The 26318-nt window shown below is 46.8% G+C and overlaps 2 protein-coding genes and 1 pseudogene across 2 annotated transcripts; all 3 read right to left on the bottom strand.

Annotated features, from left to right (window-relative positions):
* Positions 1–492: 492 nt before the first annotated feature.
* Positions 493–2173, bottom strand: Trex2 (three prime repair exonuclease 2). The gene is made up of 2 exons (XM_085684570.2): positions 2050–2173; positions 493–1430 (listed from the first exon to the last, which is right to left on the bottom strand). The coding sequence occupies exon 2, from the start codon at positions 1400–1402 to the stop codon at positions 692–694; it is 711 nt and encodes a 236-aa protein (XP_085540696.1). The 5' UTR covers positions 1403–1430; positions 2050–2173; the 3' UTR covers positions 493–691.
* A 1748-nt stretch (positions 2174–3921) lies between these two features.
* Positions 3922–24737, bottom strand: Haus7 (HAUS augmin like complex subunit 7). Its single transcript, XM_048457529.3, has 10 exons — positions 24496–24737; positions 23614–23729; positions 21562–21629; positions 19059–19120; positions 14190–14281; positions 13550–13708; positions 13319–13415; positions 12421–12630; positions 11396–11510; positions 3922–4181 (listed from the first exon to the last, which is right to left on the bottom strand). The coding sequence occupies exons 1-10, from the start codon at positions 24610–24612 to the stop codon at positions 4111–4113; spliced, it is 1107 nt and encodes a 368-aa protein (XP_048313486.3). The 5' UTR covers positions 24613–24737; the 3' UTR covers positions 3922–4110.
* On the bottom strand, positions 5005–5975 carry LOC148117195 (small ribosomal subunit protein uS5 pseudogene; annotated as a pseudogene).
* Positions 24738–26318: the final 1581 nt, after the last annotated feature.

Genomic DNA, 26318 nt, shown 5'->3' with positions numbered 1-26318 from the left:
CACCTTATGTGCCAATCCATATCTCTCCTCTGTGCCTCAGGAGAGTTCAGCACCCTAGTCTGCTTGGGAGACCCCTCCTCCTGTGGCATACATGTACCATGTCCACAAACATAGAGATACCTGTTTTACCCTGTGCCCTGTATCAATTCACTGATGCTACTTCGCAAGCAGGGACAGAGCGGGACAAGGCTTTGAAGAAGGCATGAACTAGCTCTGCAGGCTCAGACTCCTTCCAGTCCACTCCCCAGAGGATCCAGCCTGCTCATCCCAAAGGCCTAGCAGAAAGGGGCAACAGTCAAGGGAACCATGAAACACACCAGAGAGACAGCCAGGGGTTCAGGGTCCAGCACCCCAACCTAACATACACCCCTTGGAAAAACCTGCATACTGACATCTTTACCCTCTATAGTTCAGAGTCAGGCCAGCATGGCCCCCATCTGTGCCTTGGTGTGATGGTTTTGGGTGTGGGCAGAGAGAAATCTGGACGATAAGTCAGCTGGTAAATAGTTGGTGATATTTATTGAGACATGGGAGGAAAGGCAGAAGCCCTGAAGGAGCAACCTGCAGGAGCCCAGGCTGGCCAGAGGGTGTCCAGCTGCAGGTAGGGCACAAAGAGGACTCTGGGATCCTATGGCCAGTTAGGCCGGGCTGAGGAAGCCCAGGTAGGTGCTACAGAGAGCAAGAACATGTCTCAGGCCTCAAAGTTTGGGCCATCAGATGGCACATACATGGGCTCAATGTGAGCCCAGCTGCGGGCCTGCTCATCGGCCCAGGTGAGCAGCTCAGCAGCACGATGCAGGAAGATCAGAAGCAGCGTGTGCACATCACCCTCTGCTGAATGGGCAGCACTAGGCTCAGCCTGGAAGTAGCGGTAGAAGAGACTAGCCAGGCTGTAGCTCTTGCGGCCTTGAGCCCTGGTGCCATGACTGTGAGCACGGTCCAGGGCCCTCAACGCAGGCAGTGTGTCCAGGCAGACAGTGTCTTGGGGCAGATGAGCACCCAGGCGTTGTAGCTCTGTGCAAAGCAGTGGGAAGTCATAATCAAAGCCATTGTGGGCCACGAGGCAGATGGGGCCTTCCTGGCGGCTCAGGAAGCCCTGCAGTGTCCGCACCACATCGTCATTGAAAGCAGCCTTTCGGCAGTGCATCAGGCCTTCGCTGCTCAAACCAGTAATCTCACTGGCCTTGGCAGTAAAGGGGCGCTCCGGGCACATGCACAGTGTGAGCTTGTCCAGCACACGGGGCAGCACCAGAGCACCAGAATCGTCCCTCTCTGGGTTCTCCAGGCAAGAGCGGTGAACAGCAAAAAGGGATATCTCCGCAATCTCAGGATCCATGTTTGGGAGCCCAGTGGCTTCCAGGTCCAGGAATACAAAGGTCTCAGCCCGAGGCGGCTCAGACATGCTGACGTTCTCACAGGAACAGTGAGGCCTAAAGCACCAGAACAAGTGGCATAAACCAGAGGGCTAAAGAAATAGGAGCAAGGCCCTCTTGCCCTCAGCTTCTCAGGTCAAAGCTCTATCACTCAGGGCCTCACTTCCTACTGCTCCACCCCACCTCATGAGACCTTTGGTGCTAGGCAAAGTTTCTAAGACTCATATCCAGGGACACTTTTAAGGGGACACCATGAGGCTGAGATCAAGTGACCAGGATGCTACTGCTGTCCATCCCTCCTCTTCCTTTCCCCAGGTCTCTCTGCAGCTAATCTTAGTTCTGCCACCTAACCAGGCACAAAAGAAAGGCCTGCTGTGCCCAGACTTTAGCCCAGGCCCCTCTCCCTTTTGCTGCGAGGCCCAGACCTAGCCGCTGTCTCCAGCAAGGAGGGAGGCAGGTGTAGTGGTGCCTTGGCCCAGCTTCTTGGTAGACACCTTGGCTGGGAGCCTCAGGCATTATGCCCTGCTTTCTACCTTTGGGTAGCAGACACCAGAGGAAACTTACATTAAGACCCTGATTTTCCCATTTTTCTACCAAACAAGTGCTGCCTTAGGTTGGCTTCTACCTGCCTCCTGGCTCATGGCACTGTCCACCTATCCCCACCACACTGGCTTACCTGGGGCGGGCTTCAGCTGGCTTCCTGGGCTGCTGGGCACCTGTCTCTACACAGGCTGCTCCAGGCAGCCTTTAATCAGAGGCCACAGCCCGCCCCCAGTCACCAGTTGGGCAACCAGGAGGCCTGAGGCCGCAGGACCTGTGCAGCCGGCTTGCTTACCACCCCCTCGTGAGCTTGCAGCCACCAGGACACACGCCCCATGTTTACAGACTGGGAAGCAGGGCTCTGGCCGCACGCAGGTTCCGATGAGTGATGAGTACTGTCATGGACCAAGAGGAATGTGTCCTCACAGGCAGGAGGAAGTCAGAGTGTGATGGAAGCCTGGCTTCCGCCAAGCCCTACCTCAAAGTCTCATAGGGTCTGGGTTGTGGTTGCCAGACCTGGATAAACCAGGTGTGGTGCTTACTTAGCCCTATGCTGGGACACATTACACACAGACAGCTGATCCTCTTCTCCAGGTCTTGGTTTCCTCCATCAGTGGGGATATGGATGCCCTTCATGAGATTATCATAATCTCAAGAATGACAGGGGTATCTACTTGTACTATGTTTAGTCTGTGAATGGGAAATCATGCTGAGGACAGGACCTTGGTCTTACTTTATTAAACAGGGGGTGGCCTCAGGGACATCTCCAATATAGAACTGTCTGGTGGCAGATCACCCCTACCTTGTGGCCCCACCTTCTAGCAGCAAGCAGGTTTGACACGCAGGGGTTTGACACCTAATGTTGTTGCAAGCATTTATTTAGTAGAGTTGTGGAGAAGGCAGGGAGGATAGGCAGGTAAAGGAAGGCCATGAGGTAATGAGGCCTGACCCAAACAGCCCTAAGGGTATAGCTGAGCTGAATCTTTCCATTTCAGAAGTGGAAAGAGGCTGTCTGGAGACAGTTGCTTTAATACAGTTGTGGTGACCCCAACCTTAAAACTGTTTTCATTGCTACTGCATAACTTTAATTTTGCTACTGTTATGAATCATAATGTAAATATCTGATAGGCAGGATATCTAATATGCAACCCTTGTGAAAGTGTCATTCGACCCCGGAGGAGATCATAACCCACAGATTAGTTAATTCTCCTCTAAGGCCTTTCTTTCCTGCCTCACCAGACTTCAGGTGAAGGACACCATCAAAACGTGAGAGTAGCTAGAAGGCCTCTCCTGAAGATTTCATTCCAGAGCTAGGTACCCAACACTGCGGGCCTGACCTTCCAAGGCTGTGTAGTCAATACTGTACCTGCCCACTGCAGGCACTCCTGAGTCTGTCATAGAGAACCCATCAGTGTCTCAGCAGGAAGGGCCTGGCACCCAGCTGTCTAAAACTACCGAGGGAGCCTGAGGGAGCAAAGGTGCAGTTACAGGAGCAGGGTGGGGCAGGCAGCCACAGGTGTGATAATGGGCCTCACCAAGTCATTCCTGTTCCGGTGCTCGAAGGGAGGGAGGTGGCTGTGACAAGTACACTACTCAAAAAGATACTAGGTCACTGTTTCCTGGACAGCCAGTCAGGTCCTGGGGAGAATTCCCTAGTACCCTAGGAAAGAAGGAAGAAATAGCCTGGCTCCCAAGGACATGGCAAAGAGGGCCTCTGCAGGACCCCGACGCAGGACAGGAGGTAAAAGGCACAGAGGCAGGAAGAGGTGTCATGACAAGGTGCAGTGGAGACCTCCAGGGCTAGGCATGGTCACCCTAACCAGGCAGTATCAGGAAGGAATGGAAGCAGCAGAGAGAGAAAAAGCCAAGGCCCACTGGGGAAGTAGAAGGGCTGCCATCAGGCTAATCTAGAATAGCAGGGACGAGGACAAGAAGAGAGGCTGAGCATCCCAGGCCAGAGGAGGGGAAGAGCGTGATAAGCAGAAACAAACAGTAGTCTGGAGGCAACTTCTCAGAACATAAGGTTTCTTTTATTTCTAGCTCCCATGTCCTACCCATCTCTGCCTGCCTTCTCCACCTCCCTCTTCCTTTTTTTCCTCCAAATTGCAGATACCAAGCAAGTGGAAATTCATGCAGGCCATGAACAGAACTGGAACTGCCCCCCCAATAGCTCCAGGGAGGGCCTTTTACCCCCACATTATCTTGTGTCTCTGTGCAATCTGTCAGTGAGGATCTTGTACTTCTGTGTTACTTCATCAATCCTTGCAGCTATACAGAAAAAGAAACACAAACAACAAAGTGAGTTCAGGGCTTGCAAGCTTGAAAGAGGCAGAAGCTAGGAGTCCATACAAGACTCCCCCGTCTTCCTACCAGAGTCCCTGTCCTCCCTATTCCGCTCAGGCTCTCATTAGGCATGACCAGGTGGTAAGGGGACCACTCCCACCTGGTCCTCAAAGGGCTTGGAGCTTGGGTGGGCAACATCTACCATGACCCAGAAACACTGATCAGGAAGCTGCTATGGGAGCCCCTTTGACTGGTGGTAGGCCAGCAGCTCAGGGGTCTCTGGTTGAATCACACTGACCAGTGTCAAAGCTCAGACCAGGATGGGTGTCTGCAACCTCAAAGGCCAGGAGTTACTCTGGTTTTGATGGTGAGTGGTTTTAATCAGATACCAATATGTGCACACAGTAACAAAGCCAGCAACACAGAACTGCTCTAAGGCTTTTACAGCAGTGCTCTCAACCTTTCTAATGCTATGACCCTTTAATACAGTTCCTTGTGTTGTGCTGACCCCCAACCATAAAATTATTTCGTTGCTAATTCCTAACCGTAACATTGCTACTGTTATGAACTGTAATGTAAATATCTGATATACAGGATATCTGATATGCGACCCCCAAAGGGATCACCACCCACAGGTTAAGAACTACTGCTTTAGAGGAAGGGCATTCCTGGAAGTAGTGCTACAGCCCAAGCTGCCCAGCTTTGATGGACACATTCTGTAAGAGCATCTACCTCCAGGGCCCTGACCAATTAGTGAATACCAATAAGGGATTTCTGCCCAATTGTAAGTTCTTTGTTTCTTTGTTTGTTTTTTTTTTTAACAGACTTGATTCACTTTTATTTTTTTCTTGTATAAAAACCCTTATGTGGTAGTCACAGCTGGAGCCTGGGTCCTCTGAACAGAGACTCTGGTGTGGGTTTTCACTAGGTGGTCAGTGAATTCCTGATAAGGAGACTTGGTGAACACAGTCTCTTTCCAGAGGTCGGGGGTCAAGTAGCTGTAGGTCTTAGAGATGGCATCAAAGGTGGCCTTGGCAAAGTTGCCCAGGGTGGCAGTGCAGCCCCTGGCTGATGTGTAGCAGTCATCAATGCCAGCCATCATCAGTAGCTTCTTGGGCACAGGAGCGGAGACTATGCCAGTGCCTCTGGGGGCAGGAATGAGACGCACCAGCACAGAACCACAACGGCCTGTCACTTTGCAAGGCACAGTGTGGGGCTTGCCAATCTTGTTCCCCCAGTAGCCTCTCCGCACAGGGACAATGGAAAGCTTGGCCAAGATGATGGCCCCTCAGATGGCAGTGGCTACCTCCTTGGAGCATTTAACACCGAGACCTACGTGACCACTGTAGTCCCCAATAGCGACGAAAGCCTTGAACCTGGTCTGCTGGCCTGCCCTAGTCTGCTTCTGCACGGGCATGATCTTCAGAACCTCACCCTTTAGGGATGCTCCCAGGAAAAAGTCAATGATCTCGGACTCCTTAATGGGCAGAGAGAACAGGTAGATCTCCTCCAGGGACTTGATTTTCATGTCCTTAACCAGGCGGCCCAGCTTGGTGACGGGAATCCACTCCTTGTCTTCAGCTTTACCTCCTTGAGCCCCGCGGCCGCGGCCTCGGCCTCAGCCATGGCCACGACCACGGCCGCGGCCCCTCAGACCGCTACCGAATCCTCCGTGGAAGCCACCATGGCCTCCTAATCCTGGGCCCCCGGGGCCTCCGGGCCCTCCTGCTGCACCGGCGTCATCCGCCATTGGTGTCTTCCAGAAGAAGAAGAAGTCTTTATTTTTTTTAACATATATTTCTGTTTTAAAGATTTACTTTATATGTATGAATGTTTTAACTGTATGTTATTATATGTGCACCATGTGCATGCCCGGTGCCTGTGGAGACTAGAAGAGGGTGTTGGCTTCCCCAGAAGTGGAGTAACAGATGGTTGTGAACTGCCATAGAATGGTGGGAACTGAACCCAGATACTCTTAACTGATGAGCCATCTCTCTGGCCCCATGTATTTCTTTTATGTATGTGTATGCACACACATGAACATACATGTTCTTAGCACATGTGTGGAAGTCTAAGGACAACTTTTAAGAGTTGATTCTCTCCTTCTGCCTTGTAGATTCTCGGTATCAAACCCAGGTTGTCAGACTTCGCAGCAAGTATCTTTACCCAATGAGCTATCTCACTCCACTCACTCCTTTTGTTCTTATTCTGTGTTTTACCAGGTTGACCAGGAACTTGACTTTCTAGCCAGAATAATAAGGTCACAGGTATGCCAGGCTGGGTATTCCCAATGCAAATGCAGACCTCTCCCAGGTAAGTGAAAGGTAGTTTTTCACAGAGGCTAAAACCTATAATTGGTCCGGTAGAAAATGAGCAGTCAAAGGTTCAAGTGGCTTTGGAGTAGATTTGGCACTGCTCCTTTTACCTGGGAATGTCTGCTGCCCAAGAATTTGTCTCAAGGCACATCAGAAATCTACACTAACAAGAGCTGAGTCAGGAGCCCAGCCCTGTTCTGCTCACCATCTCCACATCACTGAGACCACTAGGAACCAAAGCATGGGGTGGGGGTGCCTAACTCATACTGCCAAGCTGGCTACCAGTGCTAGTATGCCCTACTCACCAGTGAGCGGGCACAATGTTAAGACTATTAATGATCATTATTGCAGTAATGACAGCACAGATTATGAACAATTTACTAATAGTAATTATATGGACTATAGTGAGAGCAACAGTGACACTGGTGATTAGGGTAAATACTATAATAAATTTTAAGATGGGGGATCCTCTTGCAGCTCAATAAGTAAGAAAAGACTCCCAAGTGTCTAATATACATGTGGCAGGTGTGTGCCAGGGCAGACCATAGAAAGAAGGCCAACAGTCAGAAAGAATCCCAATAAGGACCTGGTTGGTTATACAGCTACTGGAGAGGATGAGGGAGGAACATCACAAGTTCAAGGCGAACCTGGGCAACTTAGTGAGACCCTTTTTCTAGTACAGGGGGGAAAATGTCCCCAAAGGAGACAACACAAAGGCTATGATCTAAGACCAATACTTGGGGGAAAATCAGTGAAAACAGCTATAGTCAAGTGCTTTACTTTCTGCTCACTAAAAACAGTTGGGGAAAATAATACACTAAATCAAAAAGCTTGGAAGGAAAGGCTGGGAAGTGATCAGTCCACAGGGTACCTAAAAGGACCTAAAAAGCCCAGCACTGTGAAAATTCCCAGGAGAATCTGAAGAAGTCTTTTAGTCCACCTCCTGGCTGACCCTGACTGAGCAACAAGAAGTGGAAGAGAAGGAAGCGCTGTCAACTGCTTAACTGTTGGTGAACAATAGGAATCTAGAAAGTCCAAAGACCTCCAAAATAAGTGTTAAACTTATAGGAGTTCACACCAAGACATATAACCGAACTGGCAAAAGCCAGGAACAAGCAGAAAACAAGAAAGTGAAGACACCTGTTACGTACAAGGGCCTTTAACAAGAATACAAGTTGGTTTCATATCAAAAGCTAGGAAGGCCAAATGGCAGTGGAATGATACAGTCAAAGTATAGAAGAACTGTCATCCAAGAACAAAGAGTCAAATGATCCTTCAAAAATGGAGACAATCAGATGCCTCTGAAAAGACTTTTGTGCAGTGGATGATGGATAAACAGAAACTCATAACTACTCAAAATGCTGTGGAGTGCTAACTCAAAAGCAGGAAACCTATATCATACCTCCAACCCCCAAGGCTCAGGAAACATCAAGATAGAGGAGATGGAAAGACCATAAGAGCCAGAGGTTAGAGAGTACTCAAGCAAAACAGGATCTTCTGAACATGGCAGGGACATTGCACTCATGACTCACAGTGACTGCAATTGCTTACACAAGATCAAGCATGTCGACATTCTAGCATGAAGCTGGAGCAGCTCACAAGTCCCCAACCCTAGTGATGGAGCTATTGGCAGTTGATGAATGCTAGGGTAAGGATAGGCAGTTTTCCTTAAGAATGAACCCCCTGGTACATCAATCATGCTCCAGTGAATGCCCCCCACCACACACACACACATGTGGACAACACAAATTAGCCTTGGTGGGATTTATCTTTAAAGAGGACATTATGTTAGAAGAAGAGTAGGGATGAATCTGGAAAACATTAAGGGTAAACGTAAGGATTGAATATGATCAAAATACATGTATAATATTTTCAGAGAATTAATCAAAATATTACATTGATTTTTTTTAATGAAGGAGAAAGTAAGGAAGGCATTCTAAGATCAACAAAAACTGAGGGAATTTGTCACTGATGGGCCTTTCCTACAAAGCATGAATGAACACTAGATAGTGATTATCAGCCTACATCAATAAAGAACTTGAGACCAGGCAGTAGTGGCGCATGCCTTTAATCCCAGCACTCAGGAGGCAGAGGCAGGTGAATCTCTGTGAGTTCAAGACCAGCCTGGTCTACAAGAGCTAGTTCCAGGAAAGGCTCCAAAGCTACAGGGAAACCCTGTCTCAAAAAACCCAAAAAGAGAGGTAGGAGAGTGAGGGAGAGAGGGAAGGAGGGGGAGGGGGGGAAGGGAGGGAGGGAGGGGGGAGGAAGAAAAGAAAGAAAGAAAGAAAGAAAGAAAGAAAGAAAGAAAGAAAGAGAGAAAGAAAGAAAGAAAGAAAGAAAGAAAGAACTTGAAAGCCAGGTCTGTGATTCACATCTGTAATTCCAGCATTTGGGAGGCAGAGGCAGGAGAATCACTGAGTATTTGAGGTCAACCTCATCAGCATAGTGAGTTTCAGACCATCCAAGGCTACAAAGTAAGACCTTGTCTCAGAGGTTAAGAGCACTTGTTGCTCTTCCAGATGACCCAGGTTTGATTATCAGCACCCACAAGACAGCTCACAATTATCTGTAACTCAAGTCACGAGGGATCTGATGGCCTCAGTGGGCAATGTATCCACATTGTGCACAGATATAAATGCAAACAAAACACCCATATACATAAAACAAAAATAAACATTTAAAAAATATTCCAGACTTAGTCATGATGGTTGTTCAACTATATGAACTGTGTGAGTATCCTTTTAAAAAAACACACAACTGGATTGTTCACTGTTGAAAGAGTGAGTTTTATGTTATCTCAGTAAAGATGTTATTAAAATAGGGCTTATGTGCAACTCACCTGTATAGCATATATAAAGTCCAGATTTAATCTCCAGTGAGGTGAGAAGAGAAAACAAAAAAACTATTTTTACCTTATGGATTTATTTTGTTATTTTTTTTCTTATCTCTATAGTACAAAGACAGAAAAGAAAGAGAAACAGGTTAGAATAGAGAACTCAGAGATTCTTCATTACTAACAGAAGTGATGGCTTTATAGACCAATGGGGAAAAGAGTGTATTTCCATTAAGTGCTCCTGGGAAGAAGTATATTCATATAGAATAGAATGAAACTGGACTCCCATCTCATGCTATAATCTGGGAAGATTACTAACCTAACCACAGAATGGAATGATATAAAGCCTACTCCTTGTCATAATAGGAATGCTATCTACAGTAAATATAAAAGATGCTTTCCATAAAGCAATTATGGCTACATTTGACCACACACAAGTTATGAAAAGATAAGCCACATTGTGGTGGAAGATGTGTATGCTATGTTAAGCATCCAAAGATCTAATGTACCATATATAAAACAAGCTACAAATCAAAGCTACATCAAGTTTTTACAAGTTAGACTTTAACAAGCACTTTACAAAAAGGAAAGCTTAAATGACCAATAAATGTATGCAAATGTGCAACTCTGTAAGCACTCACTAAAATACAGAATAAACATGCAGGAAAATGCTGTTACACATGCCCTACACATCATCAACTAAAGTCAGGCCATGACCAGTGCTGATGGGGATGCGCAACTATGAGACATCACATGGGGGCCAGGCAATGTGGCAGGATGGAGTAACTCTACTCCCAGAAAGACATCCTGGAGAAACTGGTACAAGTCTACACAAGGAGATATGTTCAAAAATGCCCAGAGTCGTGCCATCCGTAAAAATCTCAAACTGACTGGGTATGGAGGATGATGCTTGTCATCCCAACACTCAGGAGGCTGAGACAGGTAGGTTGTTGTAAGTCTAAAACAAGCCTAGGCTATATAGTGAATTCTATTTTCTATAGCTACAATATCAGGCCTTGTCTCAAAAACAAAGAAATAAATAAAAGAACCCCCAATTGAAAGAAGCCCCAAAGTTCAGAAAGAGTAGATGAAGATTGCAGCACTGACAGCACAGTGTGACACAAACTAGAGTCATGTGGGAAGAGATTGGAATCTCAGTTGAGAAAATGTCCCCACCAAATGGTTTGATGATTGATGTGAGAGGGCCCAGTTCACTGTAGGTGGTACCACTCCTGGGCTGGTGGTCCTGGGTGTTGTAAGAAAGCAGGCTGACTAAACCAGTAAGTATCACACCTCCATAACTTCTGCATCAGCTCCTCCTCCATGTTTCTGCCTTGGATTACTGCCCTGACTTCCCTCAGTGATGGACTGTGGTGTGGAACTATAAGATAAAATAAACCTTTTCCTCCCCAAGTTATGACCATGGGGTGTTATCATAGCAATAGAAACGCAATGACATGGGGTAAGATGTAGCATTATATGGCAGGATCAACAAACCAAGGCTGACTATGTATTTTCATAGATGAAATTTTACTGAAACACAGCCACACTCATTAATGAAGGACCAGGTACAGTGTTGCAGGCCTTTCATTCCAGTACTCAGAAGGCTGAAGCAAGAAAATTACCATGAATTCAAAGCAAACCTGGGCTATACAGAAAGACCTTGCCTCAAAAAAAGTTAGGGGAGTATAATTAAAATTAAATGCAGATACAATTTTGCTCCTAATAGCAAAATTATAAAAAGAAAGGAAATGAAAATAGGTTAAAGAATAGCAAGAAACTGATGAAAATTATCATATCCAGCACCTGTGGTTGCCAGAATGTGGTTTATTTCTTTTAGTTTTACCTCTATACATGTCTGAGTTATCCCAATTTCCTGTCAGGAATGCTGGAAGCATTTTTTTCAAGGGAAAGAAAACAAGCATTAAAATAAAAAATTAAGCAGCCAGTCTCCTAAGAACTGGCCCAGCACAGAAAGATAGAGGCCCTGGCACAGAGCATATTTGGGCTAAGTAGGCAGGGACAACTGCCCCTGAGCCCCAGGCACTTACCCAGACTTATCCCAGAGTTGCTGCTGCCCCAACAGTTTGCCTCTCCTTGTTGCTTCCTCACTGCTTCCATAGCTTCAGCAGAGGTGTCTGCAATCTCCATAACGACTCTCAACAACTGCCAAGACAAAGAGGACAGGCAGGCATCAGTGACGCTAGTCTGATGGCATCTGTTGCTTCCCACCGAAGCTTACACTGAAGCCCCAAAAGAGAGCCAACAGAAAGAGCCAGAACTCTCAGCTGGAGAATTTTCCTTCAAACCTAAGTCTCCTTCTTCTTGGCTCAGCGGTGACTACACACTATTATGGTACTTTGGCTGCCACTGCATGCTGTGACAGTCCGACTATAGCACATGGCAAGGTGGAAAAAGAAACACTCTACCAAAAAATGTCTCTGTAATGAGAGTTTCCCTCTACTGGGAGCCTTATGAAAGGTTTGGAAGTCTTGGGTTTTCTTGTTCTAACCTAAAATCAGCATCATGGCACTGTGAGCCAAAGTCAGAATTGTACACACTGCAGCTACAGTAATGGGAATTAAGCCCAGCTGCTGAGCCTGGTCTCTGAGAAGTGGAAATATGACCGAGCCATATTCACTCAATGGCTTAGCCTCCTATCTTGTTTGTTTGTCTGGCCTAGTACTCGGACACAAGATCAGAGATAGCACAGCATGTTTGGGCACGTGAAAACACTCCAGGATAGAAATTAGGACCAGGACACCAGACTGAGTCAAGTAGAACCCAATGCAGGGAATGCATGAACCCACCTAGAGGCACGAGAGGTAACAATGGAACCCTCCTAAGTCAGTGGGGGAGGAGAGAGGCTCTTGGAGATAATATCCATATCAGATCTCATCACCTCCCCAAGGTGCCAGGAATATCTGTCCTCACCTGACAAAGGTCCCAGACCCAAAGTACTACAATGTGATTAGTTGAAGAGCCCAGGCCAAGCCCTCTCAAGCTCTTTCCCAGCCCCTAGACCTGACATCAGGGGCTGTCCAGGAATAGATACAGAGATAGGGAGGTGTCTTACTTGACCACAGGAAGCCAGAGTCTGATAGACAGCTTGGATGATGGGGCCACTTGGGTGCAGGCTTGGTAGTGGGCGCTGGCAGCACTGTCCCAGCTCATCATCATAGACTTGGAGGAAGGCCAAAATGAGCTGGTAGAAGTCAGAGATGACCAGACGAAGCTTCTGATCTATGGGACTGCTGTCAGTCCCTGCTTTATGCCATGCAAAGCACTGCAAAATCAAGGGTAACAGTCACTAGAGGATGCCCTGCCTAGCCAGCCTGGGCTGCCACCAGCCTACATAACACAGGCTGATATAACATAGCACACCTTAGCAAGGAAGAAAGTTTCCATAAAGGAGGAGATTAGGGGTGTGAATGGAGCCTCAGCACAAAGAAGGAGATTGGGGGTGTGAACGGAGCCTCAGCCCAAAGGAGGAGATTGGGAGTGTGAACGGAGCCTCAGCCCAAAGGAGGAGATTGGGGGTGTGAACGGAGCCTCAGCGCAAAGGAGGAGATTGGGGGTGTGAACGGAGCCTCAGCCCAAAGGAGGAGATTGGGAGTGTGAACGGAGCCTCAGCCCAAAGGAGGAGATTGGGGGTGTGAACGGAGCCTCAGCTCTGAGGCTAATGTTTGCACAGGCCTCAATCCCTATAGCCTAATATCTAGCCTGGTCAACAGATGCCAGTAGGGCTAAATTTGAAAAGACATGTGAAGGCGTACAGTCAGGTCTGGTGCACAGCTGCCATCTGAAATCCATTATTTCCTTTCATGCTCAGACCCTCAGCACCTACCTTCGCACTCTCACGGCATCTCACTGAAGTCTCACAGCACACCATGCTGAGGGGGATACCACTTGCCCTAGAACTCAGCAGGGCCTGTTCCCCAAGTCCCACAGTCCCCAGAGCTGGTGCCCTTTACCTGGTCTCGGAGTTTCTGAAGCTTAGTAGCACTCTCTTGCAGCTGCCTGGCCAGATCTGCCACCTTCTCTCCCTCTGACTGGGCATCGGGGCCAGCCCTGCAGAGGAAAAAGGAGAGGACATTGTCAGCTCTCTGCTACTGCTGCTGTAGACAGAAGGCCACTGTAAGGTCTGCCTTAGTGAAGAGAAGCAAGTTACGGTGATACCAGGTAGGGCCCTCCTGGAGACCTACTCTGGAAGGTCATCACATTGCTTGTTGAGAGAAGACTGCATGTCCAGGGGCCATGGGTCATTCTCAGGCTTCAAGATTGCCCACAGGTTGGGGCTGTAGAAGAGATCCCCCAGCAAGGCCTCATTTTTCTTTGTGGTGTCTTCAATGTGTTCCTTCAGGCTGCAAAAACAGGACAGGCACTGAGTATACTATTATCAGCAGGAGCATTGGCCCAGCAGTCCCAGATGGGGAGCTCCACTGCCTACATCCCTAGCCTTTGCTTGTTTTGTCCTCGCTATCGCTAATAGTCTCTTGCCTGCAGACACCCAGGTGTTAATTCTACTCCTATACATATAGGTTAATTCCCCCAGAGTCTACAGTGCAGGGATCTCAGGCAATGGCCCAACATCCCAGAGACACAGCTATCCCTTGTTGGGCCACTGCCTGACCTCTAAACAGCTAGTCCAACCCCCAAGACAGTGACTAGAGGGAACTGTCTCAACTTATCAGTTCTGTAATTCCTGGACCAATATGTGACTATTGCCACCACAGGGATATAGAGACTCCAGATGAAGATATTTTCCCTTACCACCCTACCACCCTCTAGCTAAGACCAAGACTAGCTGTCAAGGGCATCCACCTGTGCCACTGACACCTTTACCTAGAACTACTGGAGCATCCAGTGGCCAGGCTCTTCATCATATCCAACAACTGGTCCATGAACTGCAGCTGCTTCTGGGGACATTCACAGCCCTGGCAGGGAAAGCCACATACATTTGCCACTAAACCCAGGTCAGGCCTAGACAACTGTTCCAGATGCCTGATCCTATGCTGCCCTTGCGGTGGCCAATGGCAAGCGACCTGGCCAGACAGTTCCTCTTTCCTGTCCCTGACCCTTGCTGGTAGCCTCTTGATTTGGCTCAGCAATAGCATCCTCAGACTTTTGCCACAAAGTGCTCCTTCTGAGGTCACATTTCAGGCTGCAATGACACCTGGAAGCACACTGCAAATGCAAAATGCAAAATGTTGTCAAAACATATTACAGTGTGAGTTTGTCACAGCCAGAGGGGGAAGACTTATTGAATGGGTGGGTGGCATGCAGCAGGGCCTACTAAAGCAGAATAGAGCTCACAGGGATCTGATGATGGCCTATTCCACAGGGACACCTCCAAGCAAACACCTCAGTCAATCCCTTCTGGCCATGATAGGCAGAGGCCAACAGGTACAGCATGAGGCCTGGAGGTGGCCTGTTCTCCAGCAGGGGCCCTAGACTTTCCATCAGGAAGGCCACAGGTTTCTGTACAGCAACTTGTGCAGGGCTGACCAGGTCCCATGCTTGCCCATCTGCCCAGGTGATGCAGGGAGCTGCCCAGTGAAGAGTCCAATGCTTGCCTTCTTCTAGAAAGTCGACGATTCCCCAGGAGCAGACACTATCTTAGAGGCCATGATCGTTCCACAAATTCCTGTGAAAATAGGGCACCAAGCAAGGCCTATTCCCTTAAGTGTACCTTCTTACCACCCTGGCCTGGCACACACAATTCTGAGGAAGACTAATGAAAGAGTCACACCATCACCAGTGCAAAATAACCTTGAAGAGCAAAGACTGAAAGCTGGTGGTAAATGCAGATGCTGAAGTGAAAGGGGCCAAGTGGTCCCTGGTGAGGGAGGAGTAGTCTCAGAGAAAGCACAGTTCCAAGATTCACTGCCACCTCCATGAGTTGATGTGGGATGTCCTTTTGTGTATGTGTTAGTCTTATTGATTAATGAATAAAACTGCTCTGGCTGGAAAAAATAGAGTAGGCAGAGTCAAGGAGACACCATGTAGCTGCCAAAGGAGCCAGATGCTGGAACCTTACTAGGTAAGCCTAGTATACAGAATAACAGAAATGGGTTAATTTAAGATGCAAGGGTTAGTTAATAAGAAGCCTGAGCTAATAGGCCAAACAGTATTGTAATTAATATAGTTTTTGTGTGATTATTCAGGTCTGGGCAGCCAGGAAATGAATGAACAATCTTTGGCTACGATGAGTGAGTTAGCAAAACACACTCCAAAGACCCCAACTCATATCTTCAACCTGACACTTGCTTCCGGGACATTTTTTTTTACTTTCTTGTTCACTCAGTCTCCCCATTTGCCCAAGAAACACACCTGCTTACACTGGAGACAGTCGAGACAAAAACACAAGTGCAACTGTCATTCAAGACCTCATAAGGCTTTGGTCAGTGGCCTGGGACACCTGAGTGTATCATCCCCACTTAGTAGAGAGTTAGCTCCATTACCTCCCCCATCACACGCTCTGGAATGGTTGTGTTAGTGTTTCATCATCACAGACTTGCCCCATGTAGTCCTGCTCAGTATCTCCCAATGAGCTCCCCAAAGCCACTTACAATCCTTCTGGATGAGCAGGATCCAGCCCTTACAAGACCCTAGGTAGAATTAACCTCTAGCAGGCGGGTCTGTGGTCACCTTATTAAAGCCCATCACTACACCATACCCTATCTGTCTCCTCTCTGCTCCCTAGCAATGGGCAAGACCCAATAATCACACTCTGGGATGATCTAGAGAAATGGTAAAGTGTGAATTTTTATGAATTCAATTCTTCAGACCTTACCAGAGTATGATTGCTGGGTCTTGCCCCTTCCTCTACCTTACTATATCAGCAAATCCAGTGAGTCTGGTCACTCCTCTACTTTCCCCATTACCACTGCCATTCAAGCTATTATTTCACATGCCTGGCCACTGCTGTAAACTGCCAACAGGTCCCTCAAGGTCTATTCTATCTATTCCATCTTCATATGTTAGCCATGGCTATTTCTGTCTGATGAAATAGAAATCCCTGTTCCTTAGCTCCAAGTTCCCTAGGCTACCACCTTACACACAGTAAACCCTTCTCTGGCCTACAAAGGCCATCACATCTGCCCAGTCTGTTCTATTCCCTTCCCTTGTTTTCATTCTGCTCTAGCCTAATCAGCCTTTTAACAGTTGTCTAAGCACATCAAGCACAGACCACCCCAGGGCCTTTGCACTTGCTATTTTTCTAGATGTTCTTTTTTCATTTAGATACACTGTTTTTTTGTTTCAGTTTGCTAAAATTTAATTCAGTCCAGAAATTTTAAAGTGTATAGTTCTATGACAGGATAGTCAAAGAACAAAATGGCCATCACCACAGTCAATTTTTTACAAATTTATTTACTTATGCTATGTGTTTGGTTGTTTTGCCTACATGTACATCTGTGTACCACATGTGTAAAGCACCCAAGGAGATGAGAAGAGGCCATTTATATCCCTTGGAACTGGAGTTACAAGTGGTTGTGAGCAACCATGTGGAGGCTGGGTGGAACTCAACCAACTCTAAACCTGTCCTCTGAAAGAGAAGCAAGTACTCTTAACCACTGAACCATCTTTCCATCCCCATAGTCACATTTTAGAAATATATCTAGAACCCCCAAAACAAATTCTAGACCCACTAACAGTCATTTCTTATTGCCTCCTACCTGAGCCCCTAGCAATCACTTTGTGCCTATCTTTCTTTGTGGGTTCACCTCTTCTCAACAGTCTACACAAAAGGAATCTTGTGACCTTTTCTTATGACCTTATACTACCATTTATTATCTGACTGATTTTCACTTAGCATAAACATCCTCAAAAACCTTCTATGTTGTCACATGTAGCTGTGATATCTTCTTTCTTGAAAATTATCTCACTAGTTAATGGGCATTAAGAGACACTTCTACTTCTGAGTCACTATGAACATTCGCAGTGAATTCTGGTACATGTGTGTTAACTGTCTTCTACAGTAGCTGCACAATTTTGTGTCTCTACTAGCAATGTGTGAGGGTTCCTGTCTCACCATCCTTGTCAGCCTGTGTTATTTTCCTTCTAACTCTAGACATTATGGTATCAGTGGAGCATAACACTGCAGTCCTAATTTTCATTGCTCTTGTGATCAGTGATAAAATACATCTTTCCGTGAACCTCTTGCTAGCTTTTCCTCTCTGCCCTATTGCTATTGCATCAATCATGCAAATGGTCTGTAGCTAGATAGGGGAACTAAAAGCCTTAGAGATATGGCATAGAAGAAAGAGATGGAGAAAATGACTACATAAATCAGTTTCAGAAAGTCTGAACCAGTCCTCTGGGCATAGCTGACTGACTACTAAGCCAGGGGAAAAGCCAGGCCCAGGTCTCAGGTTCACCACTGGGTGGCGCATACAGGATGCATGGTAAGAAGGTGAGCTGACAGTGGAAGTTCAGGCCAGAGAGGAGGGGTGGACCTGGCTGCATAAACTAAAGCAAGCCTAGAGTCGGCTGGAACACATGGATCTCAACTCTCCATGAAATTTAACAAGATCCAAATACTAGCCACCATGTCCAGTAAAAAAATTCATAATCATCTGACTTGTGAGAAACCATGAAGACCCCAATTTGCATTAGAAAAGATGCTGATTAGGCGCCAATTCAGGGATTATAGCGAGGCAGATGAACTGACAGTTTTAAGCAGCCATGAGAAAAATGCTTATACAAGTGTGAACAAGAAACAAAAAACATGAAGTATCAGCAAAGAACCGGAAGAGAAAGGAACCGTGTGACAACTTCAAGCAAAAAACAAAACAAGAGAAGTACAGCTCACTGCACATTGGGAGATACAGTTATACTTATCAGTGTTACTTTACTGAGGTAACAAATGTTCCACAGTGAGAGAGGCTAACATGGGGCCAGTGGCAGGAAACAGATGGGAATTCTCTGTTCTTAATCTTCAATTCCCTGTGAACCTGCTCTACTTAAAAACAAACCCTCACTGGTGAGACTCAACAGCACAAAGAAGTACATCCTCACCAAAAAAATGGTTCTTTAGTTCCTCAAAACTGAAAACACAGAATCACTACATACCCAGCTCATATCCAAGAGATATGACAATGGGGACCAAACAAAAACACACAGACTGTCCACAACCCCATCACCCACAACAGTCAAAAGTTGGAAACAATTATTTGAAATTTAGACATTTTAAGGGTAGGGTAAGGTTTCTGTGAATTAACTATGAGGTGGATCAGGGACCCTCAGGTAGGGTAAAGTACATAGGTTTGGGAGTCACAGTCCTGAGTTGTAGGCCTAGTTCAGCCACCACGTGATCTCAAGTGAGTTTCTGATACCTAGTTGGGAAACGGAGCTAAAAAACATTGTCTGCTCAGTATGGGTGTGACAGTGACTGAAATATATTACCTATCTTGATACTATATATTACCTACCATGATACTAGCCAAGTATGACATCAGCAAGTGAGGATGCACTCTGTCCTTTTGATCATCATGAACCAAATATCCGCCTCTATTTCCATTTCTACTACAGGCCTCCCCATTCTGTCTATCTCTGTCAGAGATTTCTGGCAGCGCTTAACCTAGGGATGCCTAGAGAAGCAGTCTTGCCAGGCATGCAGGCTCTGGAGCCAGAAGCCTCTCCCATCCACTCACCAGCCTAGGACAAAAGCATGTGCATCCTCTGTAGGAAGACAAGAGGGTCCTTTCTTACCATCAGAAGATCCCGGTCATCTGGTGTACATAACATCAGCTCATGGCCTAGCTTCACCATCTCTGTTAGAATACAAAGACCTTGTCACTACAGACACCCTCTCAAAAAGAGGAAGATACAAGACATCCCAGAACTAAGAGCATATAGGGTACTACTAAGGCTTCTCTTTCTAGATATGTTTACAGACACAGAAGTAAATGAGGGGTTATTCATCCTACTCTGTACACAAGACATAGATGATCAGTTGCCTGAGAAGTCATCAAAAATCAGGACTCCGGCATGCACCACATGTCACCCTTTTAGAGACTTCATGAGGTTAAAACAAAATGATCCATGGCTCACATCTGTCCATGTCCCAAATGCCTTTCATTCTCCTGACATGTCATCTTGAAGGTGAGTCTAGACTATATTTTACAGATAAGGAGTCTGAGGCCCCACAAAGAACAGGAAACATTTAGCCACATCTTCCAGGGTATCCAGCACATCTTTGCGTGGCTATCTAGTATATAAACAAAGGCCAGAAAGCAGTGTTTCGGAAGTACCTTCAACCCCTCATGGGCCAGGCTATGCCTCGGCAACAACAGAGCAGGGGCAAACCTGTGTAGGACATGTTATAAAAGACTCATTGGAAGAAGTGGCAGAGAGTATCTATGTGGTCCTAGAAATACTCTGCAGATGCCACTGTGCCCCCATGCCAGCCTGCTTCAACCACAGCCCTTAAACCCTTCTGACCTGCCTTCCTCCTCTCAACAAATCCTGTAGAGCACACTTTTCCACCATTCCCTAATACATGCCTCAGTCACTGCAAGAGCTGTGCTGCTGACTCGGTGTTCCTATGCTTACTACAGTATCCCCACAGAGCCTGATGAACCCAAAAAAAGACAAAGCCTGTAGTGGCATTTCATTCGTAAATAAAGCTTGCCTTAAGATCAGAGAGTAAAACAGCCTTACTGGTCAGCCTTATAGACTAGGCAGTGGTGACACACACCTTTAATCCCAGTAGCCACACTAGTTTGCCATAGAAACCTGGTAGAAGTGGTGCACGCCTTTAATCCCAGCACTAGAGAGGATTGTAAAACAGGAATAGGCAGCTCTCAGTCAGTCTCATTCTGAGAGTCCTGGAGGCAGGATCGCCATTTCAGACTGAGGGAGAGGGAAGAGCCAGTGGCTGGATGTTTTGCTTTTCTGACCTTCAGGTTCAACACCAATTTCTCTCTCTGAGTTTTTATTAACCATGTTTCAGCCTTCCTTGGAATAAAAGTCAATGCCCTTCCATGACCTATAAGGCCTAGCAGGAGCTAACCCTATCCCCTCCTGATTTCCAATCCGTCTCAGCCATCTTTGTTCCCTCCTCTTCCACAAAGCTGCCAAGCATAGCCCAAATCAGTATTTTGCATTTGCTGTTCCCTTGCCTTGAATAGTACTCTCAGCCTGGCTCAGTTCGCCCTTCTGCCATCTTCTGAAAATAAGACCACTCTTCTTCCAACTCTCCCTAAGTCACCTTTCTTTTTTAACCGCCACTGAGTTTAGTCTTCTTTATTCATCATCTGTTATCCATCATCTGATATTTAGGTTCCACAAGGGTGGCACAGTTCACTACTGTACCCTAGCACTTCAAACACTGCCTCACATGCCAGCCAAACTCGAGAACTAACCACTACCTGTCCTTGTTTCTACTTCCACTCTGACAAGTACTCAATACATTCTAAGGAGATGAACAAGGCAAAGGCCTTCATCTTCACAGAGGGAAGTAAGGCTGGATCTAGTGAAGTTCAGACTACAGGCTAGGGCTTTCCAGAAAAATCAAGTACTGTTTCCGAGCCTATGAGTGGAATCCTGCCAACAGGATACACAGAGATGATGAGACCTAACACTCTACTGAATCCAACAGGGCAACTCTCCCCAGATAACTGATTTGGCAATGCTAGTTGGTGCACAGTTAGGGGCTCAAGTCAAGTTCACCCACCCTGCAGCGTTCAGAATACACACAGGCTGATGGAAAGTCTTTTAAATTTTATCAATGTTTAGCCACATTACAAGGAAGGAAAAAACCCTACCCTTTTACACAAATTGCATTTTTGCTCATCTTCATCAAACTTTCATACCAAGTTAAAGAGATTTCCTACAAAAAACCATCAAACTAATAAGGTCACAAGGTAAATCACAACAAAGGGCAATAGGGGACTCATGGGAATACCATGTGGACAGATTATGCACACAAAGCAGTGAAGAGAGACCTCTGATAACATCAGAAACAATCATGCTCTCTACGTCTCAGTGCTATGATGGACCAAGGTACTATTTTGTCTTGTGAGAAGCCTCCCATACACCATATCAGGGAAGGCCCTGATTCTAGAAGGCTCTAATAATAACCACAGAGCATACACCATACAAAATAAAAGATCAGTTCATAGAAATTTCACTATTCAGTAAGACACTGTGACCAAGTTCAAAACTGTCCATAATTCACCATCAAATGTCACACTCCCATAAAGAGACCTACCCTGTATCTTCATATCCCCTGCAGTTCCTTTCAGTGAACTAAACTTGTCCTGCAAGGAGGGACAGACCCTGTGGGAAAATAGCAAAGTCAGTCAGGTGCCTGACTCATCACCCCTCCGTAACTATTCACTAAACAGAGAATTATCTGTACATGCTAAATGCCAGTGAAAAAATACTTTTAAATGATTCATTTAGTATCATGTGATGTAGCACGAGGGCCGGCTTGTTGGGGTATCTGTCCTGCCCAGTGCTCCACAGGCGCCATACCCCAAGGAAAATCACACACAAGACTCCATAAGGTTATAAACTGATTGGCCCATTAGGTCAGGCTACTTATTAGTTCTTATGACTTATTTTAACCCATTATTCTGATCTATGTTAGCCACACGGGCTCAGTACCTTTCTCAGTGTGTGATTTTCCTTGGGGTAAAAAGACTGACAAGGAGTATGCCAGGATTGAATGGAAAGTGAATGCCCCAGTAGGTGCACACTCAGGCCAGATTGTCAGATTCCAAAGTCTCACTCACTCCTTGTCAGTCTGGCCAGCCCTGATTCAAAGGTCTTCCAATGAACCATGACACCTCCTTGGCCAATGTGCCCTATACTTCCATGGGACTCTATTATCGTCTTGGAGTAAAAGCTGGCTAGGACCAGAAACTGGCTTTCCTTTAGGTATCTCTGGAGCCTAGGACATCTCTAGGCAACGACCAACACAAAAAAGGAGGCCAGTGAGTATATAATGAAGGAACAATGGTTGCCTCTATCATTAGTAAACACCAATGCTATATACCCTCTTTTTAGAGAAGTTCATTTTACAGTTTTCTTTTCTGTTGTTTTTTTTGGTTTGTTTTTCAAGACAGGGTCCCACTCTGTAGCCCTGGCTGTCCTAGAACTCACCAGTCTGGTTTGAACTCAGAGATCCACCTGCTTTGCTTCCCAGATTAAGGGCATTTGCCATTGAGTTCTGCTTCATTTTACACTTTTCAAAATCCCCAACTTAATCCATGTGGGATAAGCCCACATGTAGGCTCCCAGTTTGGGTTTCTAAAGAAGTTTATTGCTACATCATCTCATCCATTACTGATGATGCTGTCTCTGCTGCTTTTGTGCTACCCTGACAAGAGTGAGTTGAAGCAGCAGCAACTGGCCATTCATAGAAAAAAGTCTTGCCGAGTTTTGCTTTGAGACACTTGAAGGCTCCAATGAAAAAGGCTCTGGTCACTAGGCTGTGCAGCCCTGTCCTTGAGGGAGGCACACAGATAAGCACAACAATGAGGCCTCAGTAAGCAGCAAGCCTTGAAAGAGTTCTTAGCTGGGTAGAAAGGTTCCACAGAGAAAGGCAAGGGTCCTCCAACAACTCCCATTCCCTCAGAAAAGCCCATCCAGCCTTGATTTCCACCCCTGGTTTGGTTCTGGAGCCTTAGAATATGTGTTTGCCCCCCACCAGCCCAAGGAGCTAGTCACCTAAACTAAGAGCTTTGGATGTAGGTAAAGCAGGTATCCCACAGACAACAAAATGTTCTTTCTGTGGGACTGTTGTATCACCTAGGCAATATGTGTGGCCCACTGACTCAATATTGTGGGAAAAGGCACAGTGATAAAACAAGACTGACTTTTTCTTTCCTGGAGTCATACTTGCCCCAGGGTTGCAGCAGAGACAGCGATGGGACCAGGCTGCCTTAGAAACACTGCTCCCAGGATACACTAAGAAAAGCCCTGGTTCTTTGAAAGTTGGGGCGAGGAAGAACAATCTAGGATGCTATTTTCTGTCACTGGGTTTCTGCACAAGGTCCTTCCCTGATCATCAGGTGCCCACCAAGCCAACAGTAATCACAACTCAGTAAACATCAAATCCCCCAACACAATCACAAGCCCAGGGCTTTCATTAAAGTTCATCGTGTACTGTCAGGGCACCTTCTCCACCATCTTGGCCAAGGCTCTGTAACCAGCACTGTTAACTAACCAGCTGCTCTCCCAGAACCCTCTGAGAGGACACATTCCCATCTCCCCCCAGGAGACACCCCAAGAGAAGGAAAAGAATACAGGACATTACCGCACACACATCCATTCCAGTATGTCCATCCGGTACTTTGAGGGCCTACATAGCAGATCCAGAATTGTCTTTGGCTCTGCAATATACAGACCATCAAGGAAAGGGCAGCTTACAGCCTAAGCAAGGAAAAGGAAAGTCAGAAGAAAACCTGTTACTGTAGGGAAGCAATGCATTTCTGTCAATTCGTGCTCAGGACCCCTTCCTGACCCTTTCACACATTTCCCACCACCAAGAGCACGGTGCCAGTCAGAAGCACCTCCTGGTCTTGCCAAAAGTTCAAGTCCCTCTCATCTTCACCCCAAGTCTCCTATGAGACTTGCTGGACCACCACTTTTAAATGTGTTCCCTCTGGGCTCCATGGCCACAAAACTAGTAAAATGCCTAAGAGTGGGTTAGAAAAACTAAGATTAAACCTGAGGGCTGGTGGAGGGAGAGTGAAGGTGATCACTGAGTCAGGGGCAAGGAGAGATGGGAGGGAGGTTAGTGAGGGGGACAAGGGTCCTGGACTAGCTCTCTGACTTTACACTGCCGCATGTACCTTAAGTGCACCTGGAATCCCTATCTCTAATCCAACAAAATGGCTGTCCCCAAACCCAACTCCACCCACTTCTAACTCTTTGAGAGTGGGGCCTACGCCCTCCATTTCTTCACATACTCCAAGTTCTCAGCCTCAATCTTACAGAGTTCGGTGGAGACTGCATAAGCAGAGGTCCGGGAACCCCAAAGAGCTAAGACAGACAATCCACAAGTCGCCCCCAAGGCTCCGCCAGGACCCACCACTGTGGATACCTGTGGAGTGGCCAATTTTCACAGGAAGCTCCAGAAGGCCTTGAGGCAGGGCCCTGCCTGGTCTCCCATCCTGGAGTCCCTGGCTCACAGTACCTTTAGCTTCTCGAAGACCTCCACAGCCGCCTTGACCACACGGTCATCGCCCACATCATGGTAGTAGCTGTCACCAGGGTCGCCGCCGCTACCGGCGGCTGCACCCTTCTCCGCCATGTTTTTCGTTCTGAACCACAACCGGTTCACGCCCCCAAGCTTACAGGCCGTGGCCACGCTGAGTACAGCAGTTACTTGGGTCTTTCCGCTCACTCATCTGCGCGCGGCAGGGGCGGGGTCACCCGTCAGACCGTGGGGACAGAGGCCCACCCTCTTTCTCACTGAGCCTTCCTATTGGGCTGCAGCTCGGCCACTGTCTGCGCGTGCCTCAGGGAGCAGAGTGAAGCGAAGAGGATTGGGCGAGGACAAGACAGAGGCAGATTGAAAAGAGGCGGGGGGAGCGGGAGTCGGAGCGGCGGGAGGGGGCGGGGGCGGGGGCGGAGCGGAGGGGCATCCAGGCGGCACAGGAAGAACTTGGCAAAGCTAGAGTAGCTCTTTTAGAAAGCAAAAGCGTGGGACTCTTACAAGTCAGGTTCTTCCAGGAGGGGGCGCTCCTGCTTTGTTCGGGTTCTCTTTGGCAATAACAGTTGGGACCTGACGAGGAAAGCAAGGTTTGGTAGAACTAAGACCTGAGCAATCCATCTTGTTTCCTTTGCACACGAAGTCAGAGGGAAGGTTTTTAAATTCGAATCTGGCTGTGTCACTCACTAGCTGTATAACTTTTGTTTTTGTTTGTGTTGCGTGTTTTGTTTGGGGGCTTTTGAATCAGGATTTGTAGCTGAGGCTGACTTCAAATTTGTGATCCCCCTGCCTCAGCCTCCAAAGTGCTGTGATGACAGGCATGCACCATCACGCCCAGAAAACTGGATAACATTGAGCCAGTTACCTAACTTCTCTGTGCGTCCTTACCCTTGGATAAAGGTTGGATAATAAGACTGCCTGCTTCATTAGTTTACTAATGAGAATGACAAGAGACAATACTTTCTATGAAGTTCCTAAGGCCGAGCCTGACACGTTAACAGTAAGTGCTCATGTTAGCATCATGCTGGGTCTCACACACCTTCCTAGCTTTGGCCTTTGTGGATGTTCTTGTGCCTCATTCCTATCCTGTCCAGTTAAAAATCTATCTCTGGCCTTTCAAGCTCAACATATTTAGAGAAATAGTAGTCAGTCGCCTTATTCCTAGAACTCCAAAACCCCAGTTTGCTATCATTTCAACCCTGGATCAGGTTATTGGATAAGGCAAGAAGGAATTGAAGGGTGATTGTTGCTCAGGAGTTAAGATCCAGAAACCATCTATTGCACTCATGTGCACATCTTCTGTGCGTTGTAATGCCATCTCCTCAAAGAGAAATCATGGAGGCAGATCAAGAAGCAAGGAAAAATGAGGTATGAGGCACATGCTTGCAATCCCAGAACTTACATATGTACATAGAAGGATCACAAATTCAAGGCCAACCTCAACTACATAGTGAGTTCCAGTCCACCTTGAACTACTTAAGACTTGCTCTATAAACAAAGAAACAAACAAAAAGAGGCATAGAGTCTGGGGAGATGACTCAATCCATGTTTATTTTTAAGTTGGTATTCGGAGCATACCTATAAGCCCAGCTCTGAGAAGATAATTCTGTCCAATTGATAAGCTTTCAGTTCAGTGAGAGACCCTGTTTCAAAAAATAAGATGGAAGGCTGGAGAGATGTCTTGGCCATTAAAAACACTGCTGTTCCTCTTTCAGAGGACCCAGGTTCAGTTCCCAACAACCACATGGCAGCACACAACCATCTGTAACTCCAGTTCCAGAAGACTCCTGAGGCACTGTATGCAT

The sequence above is a fragment of the Myodes glareolus genome, chromosome X (assembly GCF_982192425.1).
Source record: "Myodes glareolus chromosome X, mMyoGla1.1, whole genome shotgun sequence".
Classification (NCBI taxonomy): Eukaryota; Metazoa; Chordata; class Mammalia; order Rodentia; family Cricetidae; genus Myodes; species Myodes glareolus.
Note: the sequence above shows the minus strand (reverse complement) of the source record. Positions and strands in the feature narration are given on the sequence as shown.